Consider the following 17,892-nt stretch of genomic DNA (forward strand, 5'->3'; position numbering starts at 1 on the left):
ATGGATCAGATAAGCAGACTCATCCTTGAACTTGATTTCAGTGGGAATGGAAATCAGTATGCCAGCTCCAAAGCTGGCGTGTTGCGAGACCTTTCTTTTCCCCTCTTAGCTATTAGAGCACCAGTGTTGGAGGAGTGAGAACTGTAAAAAGGAGGCCTTCATGGGTTGGCCTGCTCCACTAGCAAATCTCTCTTTCCACACAGAGAGGGTGATCTGCAAAATCTTACAGCCCTTGGAATGCCTTGGTAGGAACCATAGAATTGTGCCCTTCAAAACTTGAATTGATCCATGTGGTAGCCTATTTGCCAGCCAGTGCTGTCCATGTGGATCATAGTAAGCCAGTGCTGAAAGAGCTGCATTGGCTGCATTTTTTTTCATAGATCAATTCACATTGCTGATTGTGATGGCCACCTCCCAGCCACCATGGGTCCCTTTCTGTCTGAGGGCAGGGTGTTCCCTGATAATACAGAGTGTACCCCTCTGTTCAGTCCAGTCTCCCACTTTAAATAACAGCTGTCGCCAGACAAGGGATAAATTAATTAGCTTCCAAAATTTCTTGGGATCTCTTAGGATAACAATGTATTAAAGCTTCTAAGTGCAAGGGTGTTATAATTAAGAGAGAGAGAGAGAGTACACCATGGCAAACTAAGGCCCGGGGGCCTGATCTGGCCCAATTGCCTTCTAAATCCGGCCCATGGACGGTCCAGGAATCACTGTGTTTTTACATGAGTAGAATGTGTGCTTTTATTTAAAATGCATCTCTGGGTTATTTGTGGGGCATAGGAATTCGTTCATTTCCCCCAAAAAATATAGTCTGGCCCCCACAAGGTCTGAGGGACAGTGGACTGCCCACCTGCTGAAAAAGTTTGCTGACCTTTGGAGTACACCATGTTTATGAAGCAGGTTCTAAAGTTTACCAAAACATAAAAAATGAACTTTTTGGGAGGTGGGGAAGATATGCCATGCAAAAGTTACACAAACCCACTATACTCCCTTCGGAGCAAAATAAAGCTGTTTAAAACACCATCCACTTTCCCAGGACTAAACTGTCTCCGAACTCATCTGATTCGCAGAAGAATCTTAATCTGCTTTGTGTTCCTCTTTCATGGGTCTTGTCACACGATGCCTGGGGTTGCCAAGGGAGGAGCATAGGTAACAATAAATGACATGACAATTGGATCAACCACTGTATGGGAAGCAGTACTAACTTGTTCTTTCCAGGGTGGGTGTCAGGAGCCCTGTGAAGGTATCACGGAGTGGATGGTTAAGTCTGGAGGAGCAATGGGAGGAGCTCAGAGAGTGAGTCACAGTAGGTTATAAGCTGCCCCCTCTAAGCCTCAAAAGGTATCTGATCTCTGGAAGAACCCAGTGTTCTGGGGTTGGAGAGTTAGACCATGGGAAATGCCCAGGTGGGATAATAGAGAAGTGTCCCACCCCTCTCTCACTCCTCAGTGGCCTGACAGCCACAGGTGACACAGCTGACTTATAACTTGCCTTATGTGCCGATGTGAACTACACCTTGAGAACTGTCAGAAATGGAGTTGTGAGTTAAAGTTCTTAACTGAAGGGGGGGAGTTTTCCTCAGGCCTAGAGTACCGGTCTTGCACGTACTTCCCATCCAGCATGGAAACTCCTTCAGCATCAGCGGAGGAGCTCATGCAGATTGTAGAGGCACAGCCCATGCTGACAGAGGATAATAAAGAGCAAAGACCATTGTGGAAAGATGGGTCATTATTTGACGGCATGTCCCGTCAAAGTGGTTGTCAAGACACTAGCACCGGAAAACTCCCAATTCTAGCTCTTGTACAAGTCTAGGAGCTGGGACCAAAGAAGAAATGTGGACCTCCCATGGAGTCCCTGAGATGCCACTGCTGCCCAAACCAGCTATCTTACCCGATGTTCTGCATCTCCTGTTGAGGGAAAGGGGTACCCACTTGAGTCGTGATCAACTCAGAGCAGCCAGCGACTTTATGGACTGAGACTTTGTCAAACAGCTCGAGATATAGTTGTGGAAGCTCAACAAGCTGCTCACTATGGAGACCATTGTCCCAAGGGAGGCGGTGCTGGTGTCAGGTGTTGTCACCCATGCAGTCACTTCACTTCTTTTTGGAATTAATTGCTGGGCCACCAGAAGAACTTGAAATTTCATCTGGCAACCCTGTTGGGTTTTCTCATTGTCTTGGTGTTGACCTGGCTCACTTTGCATGATCCATGCATCTCCCTGGGGCAGATATCACCGGCCTTCTCCTCAGACTACTGTCAGCATTGCCAGGGGATCCCAGCTGTTCTGGCCATGATAGCCCTATCACAAGACTCTGGGGAGACCTTGCCACCTCTCACAGGCAAGAAGTGCTCCGTCATTCAATTACACAAATTCAAAGAAGATGGAACACACAACCCAAATAAGAATTATTATGGTCATTTATGGGTGGGGGTGGGGTGGGGATGGCAGCACATTTCATAGATAGAGCATGGTACTCATTCTGCATAAAATGGTATGTTCTCTTGGTAACAGTAAAAATAATGTTTAATTCCAGAGGTTGTAAAAAGTGTCATTGATATAATTTGCTTGTAATTTCAAAATTAAATCCACTACCAGAAAGCTTACACAGACAAATTAATGGGATGATGTAATATTAAATAGTTAGGTGCATAAATATCAACCTAAAAGAGCAAGATAGTGTATCATTTGCTGCAATAGATGGCAAAATGTTAGATCTAAGAAGCAGCTCAATATATTTTATCTATTCACTGTATAGCAATGAAGGTGTGAGTTAGGATATGTATCTGCAGGGACTTACTTATATTGTTCCCATAGTAACAACAGTATGAAAGCTAAAGCTTTAACTTGTTTTTTAGGCTCCCAGATGGCTTTACGCAGCTTTTAAACCTGACCCAGCTCTACCTAAATGATGCCTTTCTGGAATTTCTTCCAGCTAACTTTGGAAGGTAAGCACAAATTGTGACACTTCCCTTTTATGAAAAAGCATGTGGATTTTAATTTTTTGATTGAGGGAGTTGGGTGTTTTTAGCCAAGGAGGAGGAGGAGACTAAGAGGAAATATGGTAGCCATCATCAAATATCTGAAGGACTGTCGCATGGAAGATCAAGCGAGCTTGTTTTCTCCTGCTACAAGAGGGTAGGATGTGAACCAAAGGATTCAAGTTACAAGAAAAGAGATTCTGACTAAACATTAGGGAGAACTTTCTGGAGGTTTTTAAACAGAGATTGGATGACCACCTGTCATGGATGATTTAGCTGAGATTCCTACATTATAGGGGATTGGACTAGATGACCCTTGGGGTCACTTCCAGCTCTACAGTTCTATGATTCTTTGATAGTTTACAAACTATCATTCTAGTTTTTACTTTTTGATAGCTATGATAACACTTTCTTTCTGAATTAGAAGTGCAATCATGTCTACTCAGAAGTAAATCCAGTTGTATACCCTATATGATTGAAGACTTAATTGGTGTTTCTTAGGGTAACCTGACTTGGAGAAAGAGATCCTACTACTATTGTAACGAGAGATTGATAGAGATGGAAGAGGGATAATTCTGAGCTGAATGACATCAGAGCTTAAACCCCCACACCAACAGGCTATACAGTAGACTGCTGAGGCCCAGTCTTTAATCAACAACACCAGGAGTGGGGCAGTACCGCTGCTTAACTGTGCAGTGAGGGGGGCAAGGTGAGGGGGACACACCAGTAGAGCCAGTCGGGTGTTTCCGCCAATGTGCCCATGCTAACCTGACTTTGGCACCACCCCTTCACCCAGTAAATTACAGTGACGCCATTATTGGGAGGCCATCACCACAGCACCACCCTGACCCACTGACTGCTCCTGCTGCTACAACAGTCAACATAAAGATGGAATAAAATTTGCCAGTAAATGTATTTCAGTGTGGTTTGGACACTGAGGTCTGTTGAAATGTGATGGGGCATTTTTTTCCTGGGGATGAGAAGAATCAGCAGTGTTTCCTGACTTGTAAAATAAATATATGTGAGAACAAGTAGGCAACTTGCTGCCTATTGCTTTTAAACTGTTAACATTCGTTAACAATTGCTTTTGCATGTAACTGCAAACCATGGTTTGATACAATGGGAACAAGCCCTTTGATTGCAGATTTTCCACTTTAACTCATTTCAGGTGAGATACTCAGGTTCCGCTTAAATATTGCAGCAAAAGTAACAAATGACAATTTGAAAGTTGCTCACACTTCTGTTTTGCTTTAATGTATGAATCAGCTCTGACTCATAGCATCTAATATAATTTGCTTTCTCAATGTACTTTCTACATTTTTTATCTACCAGTGGAGTTATTTGAGGGTGTCTTTCTAGGTTTTAGACACCTTAGTTACCTAAACTAATGTGGAGTGGGATTTTGACATTGCCACATTATTATTTTTGTTGTTTCCTGTTCTATTTCAGGGGAGGCGTTAACCCATAAAGCCATAGAGACTTCTAAAGTGTATTGGCTTGTTCGTCAGGGGGAAAATAATAACGTGGTGCGAATTTGCTTGAATTGTTCAAGTTATATGAATGTTAAAATAATATGAGCAAACAAAAGCTCTTCTAGCACTTCCAGATAATAATGCATTACATAGTTTTAATAGCTTTCCAAATTGTAGTTTAGCTTCTTTAAGCAGATCAGTTTATTTTGCTTTAGATACATAGTGAGAGCCTTAGGCTGTCAGTGGTTATGTGAGAATCAACTGTGTGTGATTCACACAGGAAGTATTTGCATATTTCATATGAAATTACATTGTTTGCTCTCTAGAGGATGACAAATGTATTTATCCTTATCAAAAATTACAAACATTGTGGGAATATGTTTTGCTGGGATCCTTGAGAGAGCATTAGAATAGTTTCTCTTTTCTTGTGTCTCATAGGAGGCCTCTTCTTATCTTAATTTTCTCTTTTAATAGAATCATAGAATTATAGAGTTGGAAGAGACAATGAGGGTCAGCTAGTCCAACCCTCTACAATTCAGGAATCTCCACTAGATCATACATGACAAATGGCCATCCAAGCTCTGCTTAAAAACCTCTAAGGAAGGAGAGAGTACCACCTCTCATTGGAGTCTGTTCTACTGCCTAACAGCTCTTCCTGTCAGAAAGTTCTTCCTGATGTTTAGTCGGAATCCTTTCTTGTAGATTTCATTATTTTAGCTGACAGAAACAAAATTCATTGATTGATTTTCTACAATTCTCTAAAATATATGATGTCTTGAATCATGTGTAAGATGTTCTTTTTTTATTCTGTTTGCTATGAAATGAATAAACCTTATAAACCGTCATTTATAGCAACATTTATTTCAACATTCTGCATTTATGCTTGTTAATTGGTTCTCTGTGGTTTGTCAGGATCTTCCAGAAGAGCACAGCCGGCAATCACAGCTGATGTACACTGTCATGAAGTTAGATAAAATTCTAGAACCGCAAATATCTACTGAATATTAAGAGTTAGCATATTTGTCTTAAGTAAATAATCTGCAAAAAATAATTTCAGCTACAGATATATGGCTATGATTCTCATTAGAGGTTGGCCAGGTGAATTGGATAAATTTTATGCAAATATATGGCTAGCATAATTTATGTTAAAACAAATAGCTTATTAGCAATTCTTGTATATGTTTAATGACTTCCTAATTTGAACTTATACTTTTAAATTTTGATACTTTTAGACTTGTTAAATTACGAATATTGGAATTACGAGAGAATCACTTGAAAACTCTACCAAAGTAAGTGCTTATATATTTTAGTTACCTCAAATATTCAAAGAATTGTCCCGTCCCCCCCCCCCTTCTGTTATGAATTGTGCTGTTTTGTTGTGGGATTCCCACTGCTGTTTCTATTTTGGAACATTGTACCACTGGGGGATATATTAATGGCTATAAATATAAGCAGAAATGAGTAAAAGGTAGATAAGAATTAAAAAGCATACACATTCTAACAAACTTTAATCAAAATTTGATAAATTATGGGTAAGACCCAACCATTGGTAAACACATCCATTACACATATATGTTTTCCTAGTATTCTAGATAATAGTTTTGTTTGTATGTACCAGTGCCTTCAACTGGCTGATGAAAACCAATCTTACTTCCCAATCTTGGTAACTGCCCATCTACTTAGGATGGACTTCCTATCCTGCACAGGCAGGATCATGATTAAGCCAGCAAGCTTAATAAGTGTTTGTAAACCAACTTCAAACTCTTGTTACTAAATCTGGTTATGATGAAAAACCTTTTTTTTCCCCATTTATGACAAGTATTCAACTTGTTTGTAATACTTGGCAGCTCTGATTATATTTGCATAATATCTATATTTCAGAGCCCAGGATATATGAGTCAGAGAGCATATAACATAGATTACATTTGTGTTTGAACCCTTTTTTTTAAAAAAAACAACAACGTTTTTTTAAATTATGCAGCAGAGTCATTTTAATAACTATCAAGCAATTACCAAGACTGAGCACCATTATGAAAGGTAATGCTAGGAGAGGCTTTGTATGTGAATAAGGGGAGTTTTAATCTCTCTGACAGTATTTTTTCTGAGCTTAAATAAGGCTAGTTCAGAAATATCAGTTTGTGCATAAACACATGGGAAGGCTATGTTGAAACACATGCAATCCCTGCCTCCAGTGTCCCCATCCTTTCCAACTGCAGCCTTGGGCCTTTGCATATTGGGTAGAAGGTTTGAAATGTGATCTTTTCCACACGCCTATAATGTTACAGGAGAGGGATGCAGGTGGCGCTGTGGGTTAAACCACTGAGCCTACGACTTGCCAATCAGAAGGTTGGCGGTTTGAATCCCCGCGACGAGGTGAGCTCCCATTGCTCGGTCCCTGCTCCTGCCAACCTAGCAGTTCAAAAGCACGTCAGAGTGCAAGTAGAGAAATAGGTACCACTCCGGCGGGAAGGTAAACAGCGTTTCCGTGCGCCGCTCTGGTTCGCCAGAAGCGGCTTAGTCATGCTGGCCACATGACCCGGAAGCTGTACGCCGGCTCCCTCGGCCAATAAAGCGAAATGAGCGCCGCAACCCCCAGAGTCGGCCACGACTGGACCTAATGGTCAGGGGTCCCTTTACCTTTATAATGTTACAGCATTAGGAAACCCAGGTTATGCTTCTGATCGTAAGTATATTCAGATTAGAATATGCCTTCAGTCCTTCCTGCTCAAAGCAAGAAGGTTGATGCTGGAACTAGATCAGTAGGAGATATTGGGTGATGTTATGCACAACCCTGCACTCTCTGGCCACTTTAGCTCCCCTCACCATATGTTCTTTGAATGGCTGTAATAGGACCGCTGTGCATCCTCCTTAAATCTGTAGGCCAAAACAGTTAAAAACCCTCACTGATCCAATTTTTTTCCACTCACCAAGCAAATGAACAAATGAAGCTGTCCCAGTATGGGAGTGTCCATACATCAGAGTAAACTATTGTTAATGGTAAATGGTTTACTTTAAACGTGCGTATGGCTCCCATTTTGCACCTCCTGTAATGAGAGCAGGAGCAACAAACCATGATCCTGGCTTAGCAATTAGTCTGAATGAGGACTTCTAATTTGTTTCACACCAAACAAACCATGAAGGCTTGTTCTTGGGTTACTAAATGTGGTTTGTTATGAGTGGAACAAACCATGATCCTCAGTTCAGATGTAACACTAAGCCAGGGATCATAGTTAATTCTCCACACTAGCAGTGGAGTAAATCACAGGAGCCATAGAAACATTCCTAGTAAATCATAAACTATGGATTACCATGACATTTGATCCATTTTTCCTGTTATTATCTACTCTGACTAGTGAAAGTTGCTGAATAGGATCTTTACCCAACCTGCTGTATTGTGCTAAATAAATAAAAATAAAGCAAATTAAATAAAAAGGTTTCTGGGATGGGAAAGTTTAACAGTGAAAACATTCTCTCTGCATTCTGTTACAACAGAAGGCTTTGATATGCACTGCTATAAATAAAAAATGAAACTTTATTTGATTTTGGATGTAAATGTGATTGAGATGAAATAAGGCAATTTGTGCCCCTTTGAAGTTTTCTGTGCAGAAAATAGATTTGGACACTGATGTTGGTGGGTTGTAGATGGCCTATCTGAGGCCTATTGGAGATTTATTAAACCTTCGGGGGGTTTTTTGCAGTTAGTAGCAAAGGACTGAAAAAAGTATTTTATTAATATACATACTAGTTATAAAACACCACTTTGGCTTTCACCTTTGGAGGCCATAGCTGTAAAAAAGGAAAATATGACGGAAATTTGGGTAACTTATAGAAATTTAATTAAAGATGAGGGTGAAGAATTTAACTTAAAAGAGTTTAAGAATCTACCTGGAATGTTAATAACATGATTACAATATCATCATTTGAACGAAATATTTAAAAAGGATATGAAGTAGGGGTTTGGGGAACAACTATCCCAATTAGAAAGAGACCTGTTAAATTGTAGTGTTAAAGTGATGTCTGAAATGTACAAGATGTTATTGGAATGGGAGACTAAAGGATGAACAAGTGAAATTTTCAATGATACACTGGGCAATAGATGTTGGTCATAATATAGAAATGGAAGCATGGGAACGATTGTGGAACACGGATATAATATTTACAGCATGTTATAATTTAAGAGAAAATTATATGAAAATGCTCTATAAATGGTACCTAACTCCTAGTAGATTGGCAAAAATGTACAAATCAAAGTCAAATACTTGTTGGAAATGTAAAGAGAAAGAAGGTACCTTTTTCACATGTGGCGGTCTTGTAATAAAGTTAAAGCTTACTGGGAAATTATATATAATGAATTGAAAAATATGTTTAAGATGACCGTAAAACCCCCCAGAAGCTTTTCTCTTTGGAATTATAGGATTAGAACTACTCAAACAATATAGAAATTTATTTATGTATGCAACTACAACTGCAATAATGTTATTTACCCAAAAATGGAAAGATGAAGAGGTGCTGACGAAAGAAGATTGGATACAGAAACTAATGGAGTGTGCAGAAATGGCAAAACTTACTGGAAGAATAAGAAATCAAGGCAACAAAATTTTTAGAAAGGAATGGAAGTGGTTTATTGAATATTTACAAACAAACTGTAAACAGATTAAGACACTGGCAGGATTATTGTAAAAACCTACAGTTTAAAAAAAAGAGAGAGAGATATTAGAATAGATAAATAAAAGAATAAGTTCAGACAATTTGGAGTATGCAGGAAAGGACAAAAATAAATGTAAGGAACCGCAAAAAGAGGGGGAAAAGGGAGTTGAAATTGATAATGTTAAAACTTGGCAAAATAATTGATGTAATGTATATAAATAAGAATATAAATTACACACACACACACGTTACATTCTCCAGCTCCCCAATATATGCTGTGCAGATGTCATATTTTCCCTCTTGCTGGTGTCCTATAAACACTGTTAGAAACTCTATTTAAATATAAATCTTGTTTATTTTATTTTTAAAAACCCTGCTTTTGAATATAAGTCTTTAAAAAGCAGTTATTTTTAAAAAGTAGCCAACTACAACATTATATACCTCCTTTATCTCTAGCGTCCCTTATCTCTCTCCCCGATCAGCAAATGATCAGAGGCTTTGTTTCAACAACCACTTCCCTCTTTCAAAAAAAAAAGCAAAAAGCATGATCTGCTTTTTGCCCCTGGGCAATTCAGCTCCAGGGACCACATATTCGCTCCATAAGACGCACAAACATTTCCCCTTACTTTTTAGGAAGAAAAAAGTGTGTCTTGTGGAGCGAAAAATACGGTATGTGAGCAGTCATTCTGGGCATAGGCCTCTGGGGAGTAATTTGAGACATCCTTTCCCAACACATTGGCACCGTGATAGTATTATATACTCCTGTTGAGTATTTTGACTAAGAGTACAGCAGGATCTAACAGGTACTGGGCACATTTACGGGGGAAAGAGCACTGCAGTTTAGTCAGGTGACCTCTCCTTGCCTGAAATGTCAGTGCTGTGGCTGCAGTGATGCTACAGTTATATTATGGTGCTGACCTTCTGCTAGGCAGTTTGGAAAGCTTCCTGCCCTTTCCACACTACCTGACAGATGACAGGATCATCTGCTGGGCAAGAAAAGAGTGCTGGGATGCAGTCCAGATGCTCTTCAACAATGCAGTCATATATTTTGCAATCTATGGAGGAAAGAGTCACCAAAACCTTTCCCCAATAGATCAATGCCTATTTGGATGAAGAGGTTGGCTAGAATGCTTACAAAGGTATTCAAAATGCATAAGATTGTGCTGAAAGTGACTGTTGCTACTCCTATGTAAAATTCTGAGAGCAGCAGTGACCATGTCATTTGAAGAGGGGAAATGAGGGGGAAAGATTGCAAAGCGTGCGTGTGGTGGATTTATCTCCTACTACAAATGTTTCTATTAGTACCCTAGTTAGTATATTTTTCAAAACAAATTTGCTTCCATACTGCATATATCCCCAGAAGATAGTACTTAAAGGGCAATAGGGTATAGGAGCCACCCCTTTCCATGAATTTTGAGGCATTCTTATTATCATCTTCATCATCCATTCACTATATATACAATGCCAAGTTTCTATTTGTACTTGAATTTTTTCTGTTCATTTTGTCCCATTTAGAGAGAGATGCAAGTACTGTAGCTAAAAATAAAAACCAGTAGTTTACATTAAGCAGGGAAAGGCATTCGTCTTAACCTAGGTCAGGGGTAATGTGAACAGTTGGCTAAAGGACATTGCTAATTCACTGAAAATGTAATTCCCAAATTATTCTGTTGGGGACATGTCTCTGAGGACTGTGTTGCTTGGTTGCAGCTCAGTATTGATTGAAGATAATGCAACTGTCTGAATTAATGATTAGATGTTTATAAATTGTCATGATTACTTATGGTGTGTGCTGGCATGAAAAAAAAGTTGGCTGAAAAGGGACAGTTAAAAATACTGTCTTTGGGATTTCCAATCAAAGTAAGCAGAATATAAAAGCACACCCTTATAATACGAAATTTTCAGTTCCCTAGATGGGAACTTGCTGGAGTAGAAATATACCTTCACTCCTGTAGAACTATTCCTATATTTTAATTAAGTATTTTAATTTCATAATGAAATTGAAAGTTGAGCTTGCTGTAAGATGCAGTTAGGCAGTATCATGAAAGGCGTGTGGTTGTGGGTGTGCCTGCTTGTGGCCTACATCCTCCTAGTAACATTGGGAAATGAAACACATAAAGCTGTGTTCTGTATTGCTAGCAAGGTACACATGGCAGCTAATGAGTTGGAATGAGGCATGGAAAAACTGAATGCAATTATGACATGTCTTGTGCTTTTTTCGCTGAGATGTGCGAGTGGCTTCACGGAAGTCTCACATTTCTTGTAACACGTACTTAGGTCAGCTTTTGGTTTGATCCTGTCGGATTCTTATGTTTGTATGTGTTTTAACCTACAAAGACGAGTCTCTGTTTCATGTATCCTTGGAACAGCGTCCTGTGAGATGACCTACTATTCAGATAATGAGAATAACACTTTCTAAAAGAATGAGATCACATTATGAGAGGTGGAAGGAGGTTTATTTTTGGATATCTGCCTTCAAAATTATTTTTAAGATGTTCTGGGAAGACAATATTCTTTGTAATAAGAATTCAGTAGCACTGGGATGGAACATAGTATGACTCTCTTTCTTTTCTTGTAGTTTGATATAAGGTTATTAGACAATTTGCAAAACATAACTTTATATCCTTACAACCGTCATTTGTGGTACTTTCAAGCAAGCATTTTGCTTTTTTGTGTAAATAATTATTGAGCACCTAAATATTATTGGTCCATCTTGTAAACAGCATACAAGTTCAAAGATTTATAGTTTGTACTGAGCAGTTTGTATCCATGGTGTCTTTCTACAAGAAGATGGAGGTACTTGCAGTGCATATAGTTTAAACAAATGTGAACAACAAAAATGGCTTTTTATGCCAGAAATATATTGCCATGCTCATTGTTTAAAATAAGTTTTAGTAGTTCCAAACATTATTTGCAGATTAAATGTGTATTTTTAAAAGTATTTTAAGTGGAACGTCTCAGACTGCATATTCAGTGCTGCTACATACTTCCTTCAGAAAGTCGTTCCAATTAAGTTATTTATTTTAGGAATGTTGGTTGGGGACATTGCTGTGGCTGCCCATCATCTTCTTTCCCCTAGAATGCCTATGGGGTTGGCTGAGCATAATGCTTGGTTTGCTTACATTCTTCTCAATCACTCCCCCCCCCCCATCACTTGCCTCCTCCAAAAGTCTGAATTAAATGCTCATTTCACTTGAATATTATTCAGTGTAACCAGTTTCCCCATCTGCCCAATTTCTCTTCCTTCCACCTGTACATACCCCCTTCCAAGTACTGTTGCTTATCTTTAGAATTTTCTTAACTGAGCATGTGCAGCCTTATTACTTTCCCTGCCTCTTGCACATGCTTCTTCTTCTTCTTTTTTAAACACTAATGGAAATTCATGGTTTTCTGCATACTTTCAGAGTTACTTTGCTAAACTGCCACCTAGTCATCAGTGATCTGCTCGTGTCTGTGCATGGAATGTCCATTAGGGGCGTGATTATACATCTGCATTTCTTTAAATATAGTTTTTTGAAGGACAATTATACAGAGTTTTTCTGCTTTCTACAGATAACAATTTTACCAGAAAATAATTGCATTAAAAAGTGAAGTGTTTGTCTTGCATTTATTATTTAAGTCATAGCACAGTAAGCTATACTTAGTTGCATATGCTTTGTGTGTAGAAAAAAAAACCGTTTTCATTTCCAGCAGTTCTAGTTAAAAGATCTTGAGTCATAAACCTGAATAAAGACTTATGATTGAAGCCTTGTAGAAATGTTATCAGAATATATTGTAAATAAGTTGTGTATATCACAATTCTGTCTTTAATAATTGACAGTTATCTTGCTTATTATTGATAAAGCCATTAGGCAATTATGCATTTGGTGTAAGTAACTCATTTTACATTGTATTTGCTGAAGATCAGGTATATCATAGCAAATATTATTATAACATAGAATTTATACATATCATATTACACATAGATATGTGCAGAAACCCATCATGCTACTTACTATGTGCATCAAAAAGATAGAAGAAGTGGGAAGAGTGTGGCACCATCATTGCATGAAGGCTGCACCTGCATATTGAAAAACTTGTCTCCAGTTTTTTAATCCAAAGCACCTGTTCATATTTTACTTTAAATAATTATTGATCAGACATATAATGTTGGCTTTTTCCTTGATGCATCATTTTATTTGACTGTACTTTCAGTTATAGTTTTTGGAGTTGTTTAGATAAAGGTAGTAATTAGATTACTAGTTACACTGGCAGTCTATTGAACACTTTTACAGTCATCCTGAAAGGTTGTAGAAGAAGTTAATTAGAAGTCAGTACCAGGGCATCTCCCTGAAAAGTCCTACTAAAACTTTTAAAACAATTCCTGTGTTACAATTGAATTTGGAATTTGAAATGACTCTTGTGTAGGTACAATTAATGATCCTCCACATTCTGTTATAGAATCATTCTGACTTTCATTATCTTTGTTCATCAGTTCTCATTTATTTATATCTTAACTGTTTTCAGTTTGAATTAATCCTACGTGAACATGATTGACTAAACTGAACAGTTCGTATCAAGTTGCCTGTTCCCTTTGTAAACAAGACACTTGTTTTTCCAGTGACTTGGGAGAGTATAACGTCTGGTTGCAGACAGTCTGTTTGAATTAACTATCGCCTACCAGTGATGTCAGCACCTTCCCACGCACTAAGATACTTTGTTCTATACTTTAGTCCTAAAATATTTTATTCCGCTTGAAGAAGTTAGGTGTCCTGGGAAAACTAAATTCCCTAGAGTACCTCTGCTGCTGCTGTTGCAGGATCTGAGATGCTAGGAAATGAGTAATGGAGATCTTCCACTAGAGAGACCTCACTTCTTTAGCGGCTGTCCACATAAGGACAGGTAAGTGGGAAAAGAAGAAGAAGAAGAGAAGAGTTTGGATTTGATATCCCGCTTTATCACTACCCGAAGGAGTCTCAAAGCGGCTAACATTCTCCTTTCCCTTCCTCCCCCATAAGAAACACTCTGTGAGGTGAGTGAGGCTGAGAGACTTCAGAGAAGTGTGATTGGCCCAAGGTCACCCAGCAGCTGCATGTGGAGGAGCGGAGACGCGAACCCGGTTCCCCAGATTACGAGTCTATTGCTCTTAACCACTACACCACACTGAAGAGAATGGAGAGTAGGGCAGAGAAGCTCACAGTGTAGCAATTTGTTGGGAGGTATCTGAACCCTGTTATAACCCAGTTAGGTCATCAGGTATATTATGGCATCTGAATTTCAAAACAGGGTTTTTGAAATTCAGATCCCATCATATACCTGTTTCCTGATTTTACAAAACCTGCTTAGTTTGCTCAGCCAAGTTTGAATTGACCTGAGGGATGTTTTCCCAGCACCATCTTCAAGTTGCATTTGCAATCTGTGCTTGTTCATCTTGCAGGATTTTTTTGCTGATAGTCATTTCCCCCTATTTTATAACATTTTGTTGTATCACAGTACCAAACAGTTTACCAACATAACATTTCTAATTATTTACTTGTCTATATAAGTAGATATTTTCTAAAAACAAATGATAGCTTATATTCCTAAAATTATTTCAGTGCACTAAGCATAAAATTGTATTTGCACACCTAAAAAGCAGTTCTTAAACACAAAGCCATGGCAATCCCCTCCCCCCCATTTTTATTTTTTAGGTCTAACTGATACAGGGTTCTGCTTCACTGCTGAAATGCCTGTACTGTTTAACAAAATGTTTAGAAAAATAATATTCCAAAATTAGTTATACATGTTCTCAATTTCCATTCAATTTCCTGCCTGTTGACATCTCAGATTAATTCATTTCCTATAACATTTTTAATTAAATATAAATTAGATTGGCTAGGACATTTTTCACTATAACATGACATCTCTTAATCGCCAGTGTTATGTTAATACTACTCAAGGTTGAATTTCCCTTGAAATGAGACACAATACTTGATTAGGAGTTAAGACTATAAGAAGAGCCCTGCTAGATCAGACTGCCATGCTGTTGTCACACTGGCCAACCAGATTGCTATGAGAAGTCTGCAAGCGATACAGACACAACAGACCTCCTCAGCAACTGGTATTCAGAAGCATACTCTCTCTGGTAGTACACAGCCTAATAACCATTGATAACCTCCATGAATTTGTCTACCCACCTTTTAAAACATCCAAGTTGGTGGCCATTACTTTATATACATTACGATCTATACTCTGCCTGAAGTACTTGTGTCTGTCTTGACTCTTACAACATTCAGCTGCATTGGATGTCCTTGGATTCTAGTATATTCAGAGAGAGATAAAAACTTACTGATTTCCATTTTCTGCATTTCTTGCATAATCTTATACAGCACTATCATGTCCCCCCCCCCCCGAAATCTCCAAACCCTTTCTCATTGAGGAGTTGTTCCTAGCCACATTATCATTTTGGTTGCCATTTTCTTAACCTGCTCCAGTTCTGTAACATTCTATTTGAGGTGCAGCAACCATTGGAGGCTGGTAGAACCTACACTTGTTGGGACATCTAGGAGGTCCCGTGGGTGGGGTTTAGGTCCCCATCCTCCCCCCTTGTGAGGAGGAGGTACTACTAAGTCAACCATTCTGTGGCTTCCCCCTCCCCTGGTTCAACTAAGAAAGGATCTTAATGCAACTTATTCTCAGGAAAGTGGACAAAGATTGCGGGCAGCATACATCATCCACAGAAACAAAACTGTAGCAGTTACCCCAGTGTCATATTGTGAGCTTCATGGCTGAGGGAGGTTTTGAATTCAGGTCTCCCAGGTTCAAGCCGAACAGTGTTACACTGCAGTACCTCTACAAATTGGACACACACACACACACACACACACACACACACACACAAATACACCCCGGTATGTTTTTATTTCTTGGAGTTCTTTCAATAATGATGGCATAGATTACCTGTGGCCTATTAAGGGGAGACTGGTAGTGGTGCTGGAATGAGGTGGCCAGAAAGTTGGGGGAACTTTCTGGCCACCTCCGAAAGGTGGTGATAGCAGGGTGATAGCAGACGCTTGCGGGTATATGACTAGCTGCTGCAAGATGGGGTAACCACAGTAAAGATCTTGCTTCTTTCCTTATATGTCCACATTTACTTTGCAGTGCAGTCTCTAGAAACATGTTTATTTCTATGTGAGACAGAAGAAGTTCAATAGAACTTACTTCCAGGCAAATATGTATAGGTTTAATGTAGGATATATCGGCAGGTTCCAATCAACTGGGAAATCTTGATAAGAGTTCCTGGTGTCTTTAATGTACATTTTAAAATACTCACTAAATTAGTGGAGGGCAGACTTCAAGCTTGTGTGTCTGGGATCTACTTTGTGTTTTACTAAAACTCCAAGAGCCACCAACTACAGCCACTCTGTTAAGCAGCTTGTTTTGTTGTAATCTCTGTTGCAGGCCCATCCCTCTGAAATAATTTCATATATAAATGTTTAATACATTTAGAGTTGCATTTATACAGACATATCTATGAGCCCTATTGAACCCTATGGGAATTACATCTGAGTAGTCATGTATAGAATTGTGCTGGCACTCTCCACTTAAATTTAAAATGACTTAAATGCTACAAACATAAATATAAAGTTCCAAAAAAAAAATCACAACAAAACTGTTTAGGATAGCTTGCAATTTCAGCAGAAGCCTCCATAATTCTCTCTCCTGTCCCATCAAAGAAATAGTTTCCTTTTGCAAGTTCTTGCATTAATTTCTCTCACCTATTTCTTTTTTTTAAAAAAATATTTTATTAAGGATTTTCTTGTTTTACAGAAGTATAGTGCCTCGTGTTTTTTTTTCCCATGTAACATTTTTACAAATCCGTTTTATTTGTTGAGGCATTAGGGGGAGAAGAAAAAAAAGAAAAGAAAAAAGATAGGGGGGGTGGAGAGAGGGAAGATGGATAGGGGTGAGGTCGAGTGGCGGTGTTTCTATTATGTTTAATGTATGTAGAGTTTGGTGTCAGCGTTAAATCCAACTATTCTCTCACCTATTTCTTTCATACTAGTCTTACAGTAGAAGCAAAAGGGATTTTTCCTACTTACCTCAGTCAAGGAAATGGCATGCATCTGCAAAAGTCCCGCCTCTCTGCTCTTTCATGCATGCACACACTAGGGACCGAGGGAGGAACTGATGAAGGGAATTACATACTGCGCATTAAAAAGAGCAAAAAGCTTGGGGCTATGCAAGAATTTCCCCACCCCTCTCCCATGGAGGTTAGACCTTAAGTTTTCTGCCTCCAGGTGTGGCTTCTGAGAGAGAGAGAAGCAAGAATATTGAAACAAGAATCACCCTACCCTCTCTGCCCTGTGCTTTCTGTGAGAGAGTAGCTTGATTTTATTTGTGTCCTCTCTTTGGAGACAAAAGAGCGATTTACTGCTAGCGATTTTTATAATTGGTGAAGCAGAGAAGATGGACAGAAGCTACTCAGTCACCAGTGGGCTGGTTTGGTAGAAGGCAGCTTCCAACCTTCCTGTGACAATAAACATGCAGAATACAAAGCACTTACACTATTCACAGGTATTTTGCATTCAGTGCATTTCTATTACTGGAATAACCTCATGTTGAGAAATTACTAACGAATATATCACAGTCTTTATTCATTTTTTCTGCTAATAGAACTGATCAGAGATTTATTTCACAGGTTACAATACACAGTCTTAAGATTCCACTTTGTGTTAAGACAATATAGGCTTTAATTATTCTATCATCCACTTTAGCTTTGCGGGCTCTCAGTTGGAAACTCCATAATCTACTTTCCAAGGTCTGTGTTTCTTCT

General features: G+C 38.9%; 1 protein-coding gene and 1 long non-coding RNA gene across 24 annotated transcripts in view; one reads left to right on the forward strand and one right to left on the reverse strand.

The window, feature by feature from the left end:
• LOC308478850 overlaps window positions 1–2,284 on the reverse strand; it is a 69,020-nt gene extending 66,736 nt beyond the window's left edge. For all 5 annotated transcript variants that reach the window (XR_013987330.1, XR_013987331.1, XR_013987332.1 and 2 more), the window contains exon 1: window positions 1,894–2,284. This is a non-coding gene — a long non-coding RNA (uncharacterized lncRNA). The remainder of the gene's footprint in view (window positions 1–1,893) is intronic.
• LRRC7 (leucine rich repeat containing 7) overlaps window positions 1–17,892 on the forward strand; it is a gene marked incomplete at its 3' end in the record, with an annotated part of 196,840 nt that overhangs the window by 80,215 nt on the left and 98,733 nt on the right. For all 19 annotated transcript variants that reach the window (XR_013987318.1, XR_013987319.1, XR_013987320.1 and 16 more), the window contains 2 exons: window positions 2,860–2,949; window positions 5,687–5,743. Coding sequence is in view for 16 of the 19 variants with exons in the window: in XM_081008906.1 (XP_080865032.1) it covers window positions 2,860–2,949; window positions 5,687–5,743 (147 nt within the window). The remainder of the gene's footprint in view (window positions 1–2,859; window positions 2,950–5,686; window positions 5,744–17,892) is intronic.

Source organism: Podarcis pityusensis (genome assembly GCF_964106645.2).
Source record: "Podarcis pityusensis genome assembly, chromosome: 6".
Classification (NCBI taxonomy): Eukaryota; Metazoa; Chordata; class Lepidosauria; order Squamata; family Lacertidae; genus Podarcis; species Podarcis pityusensis.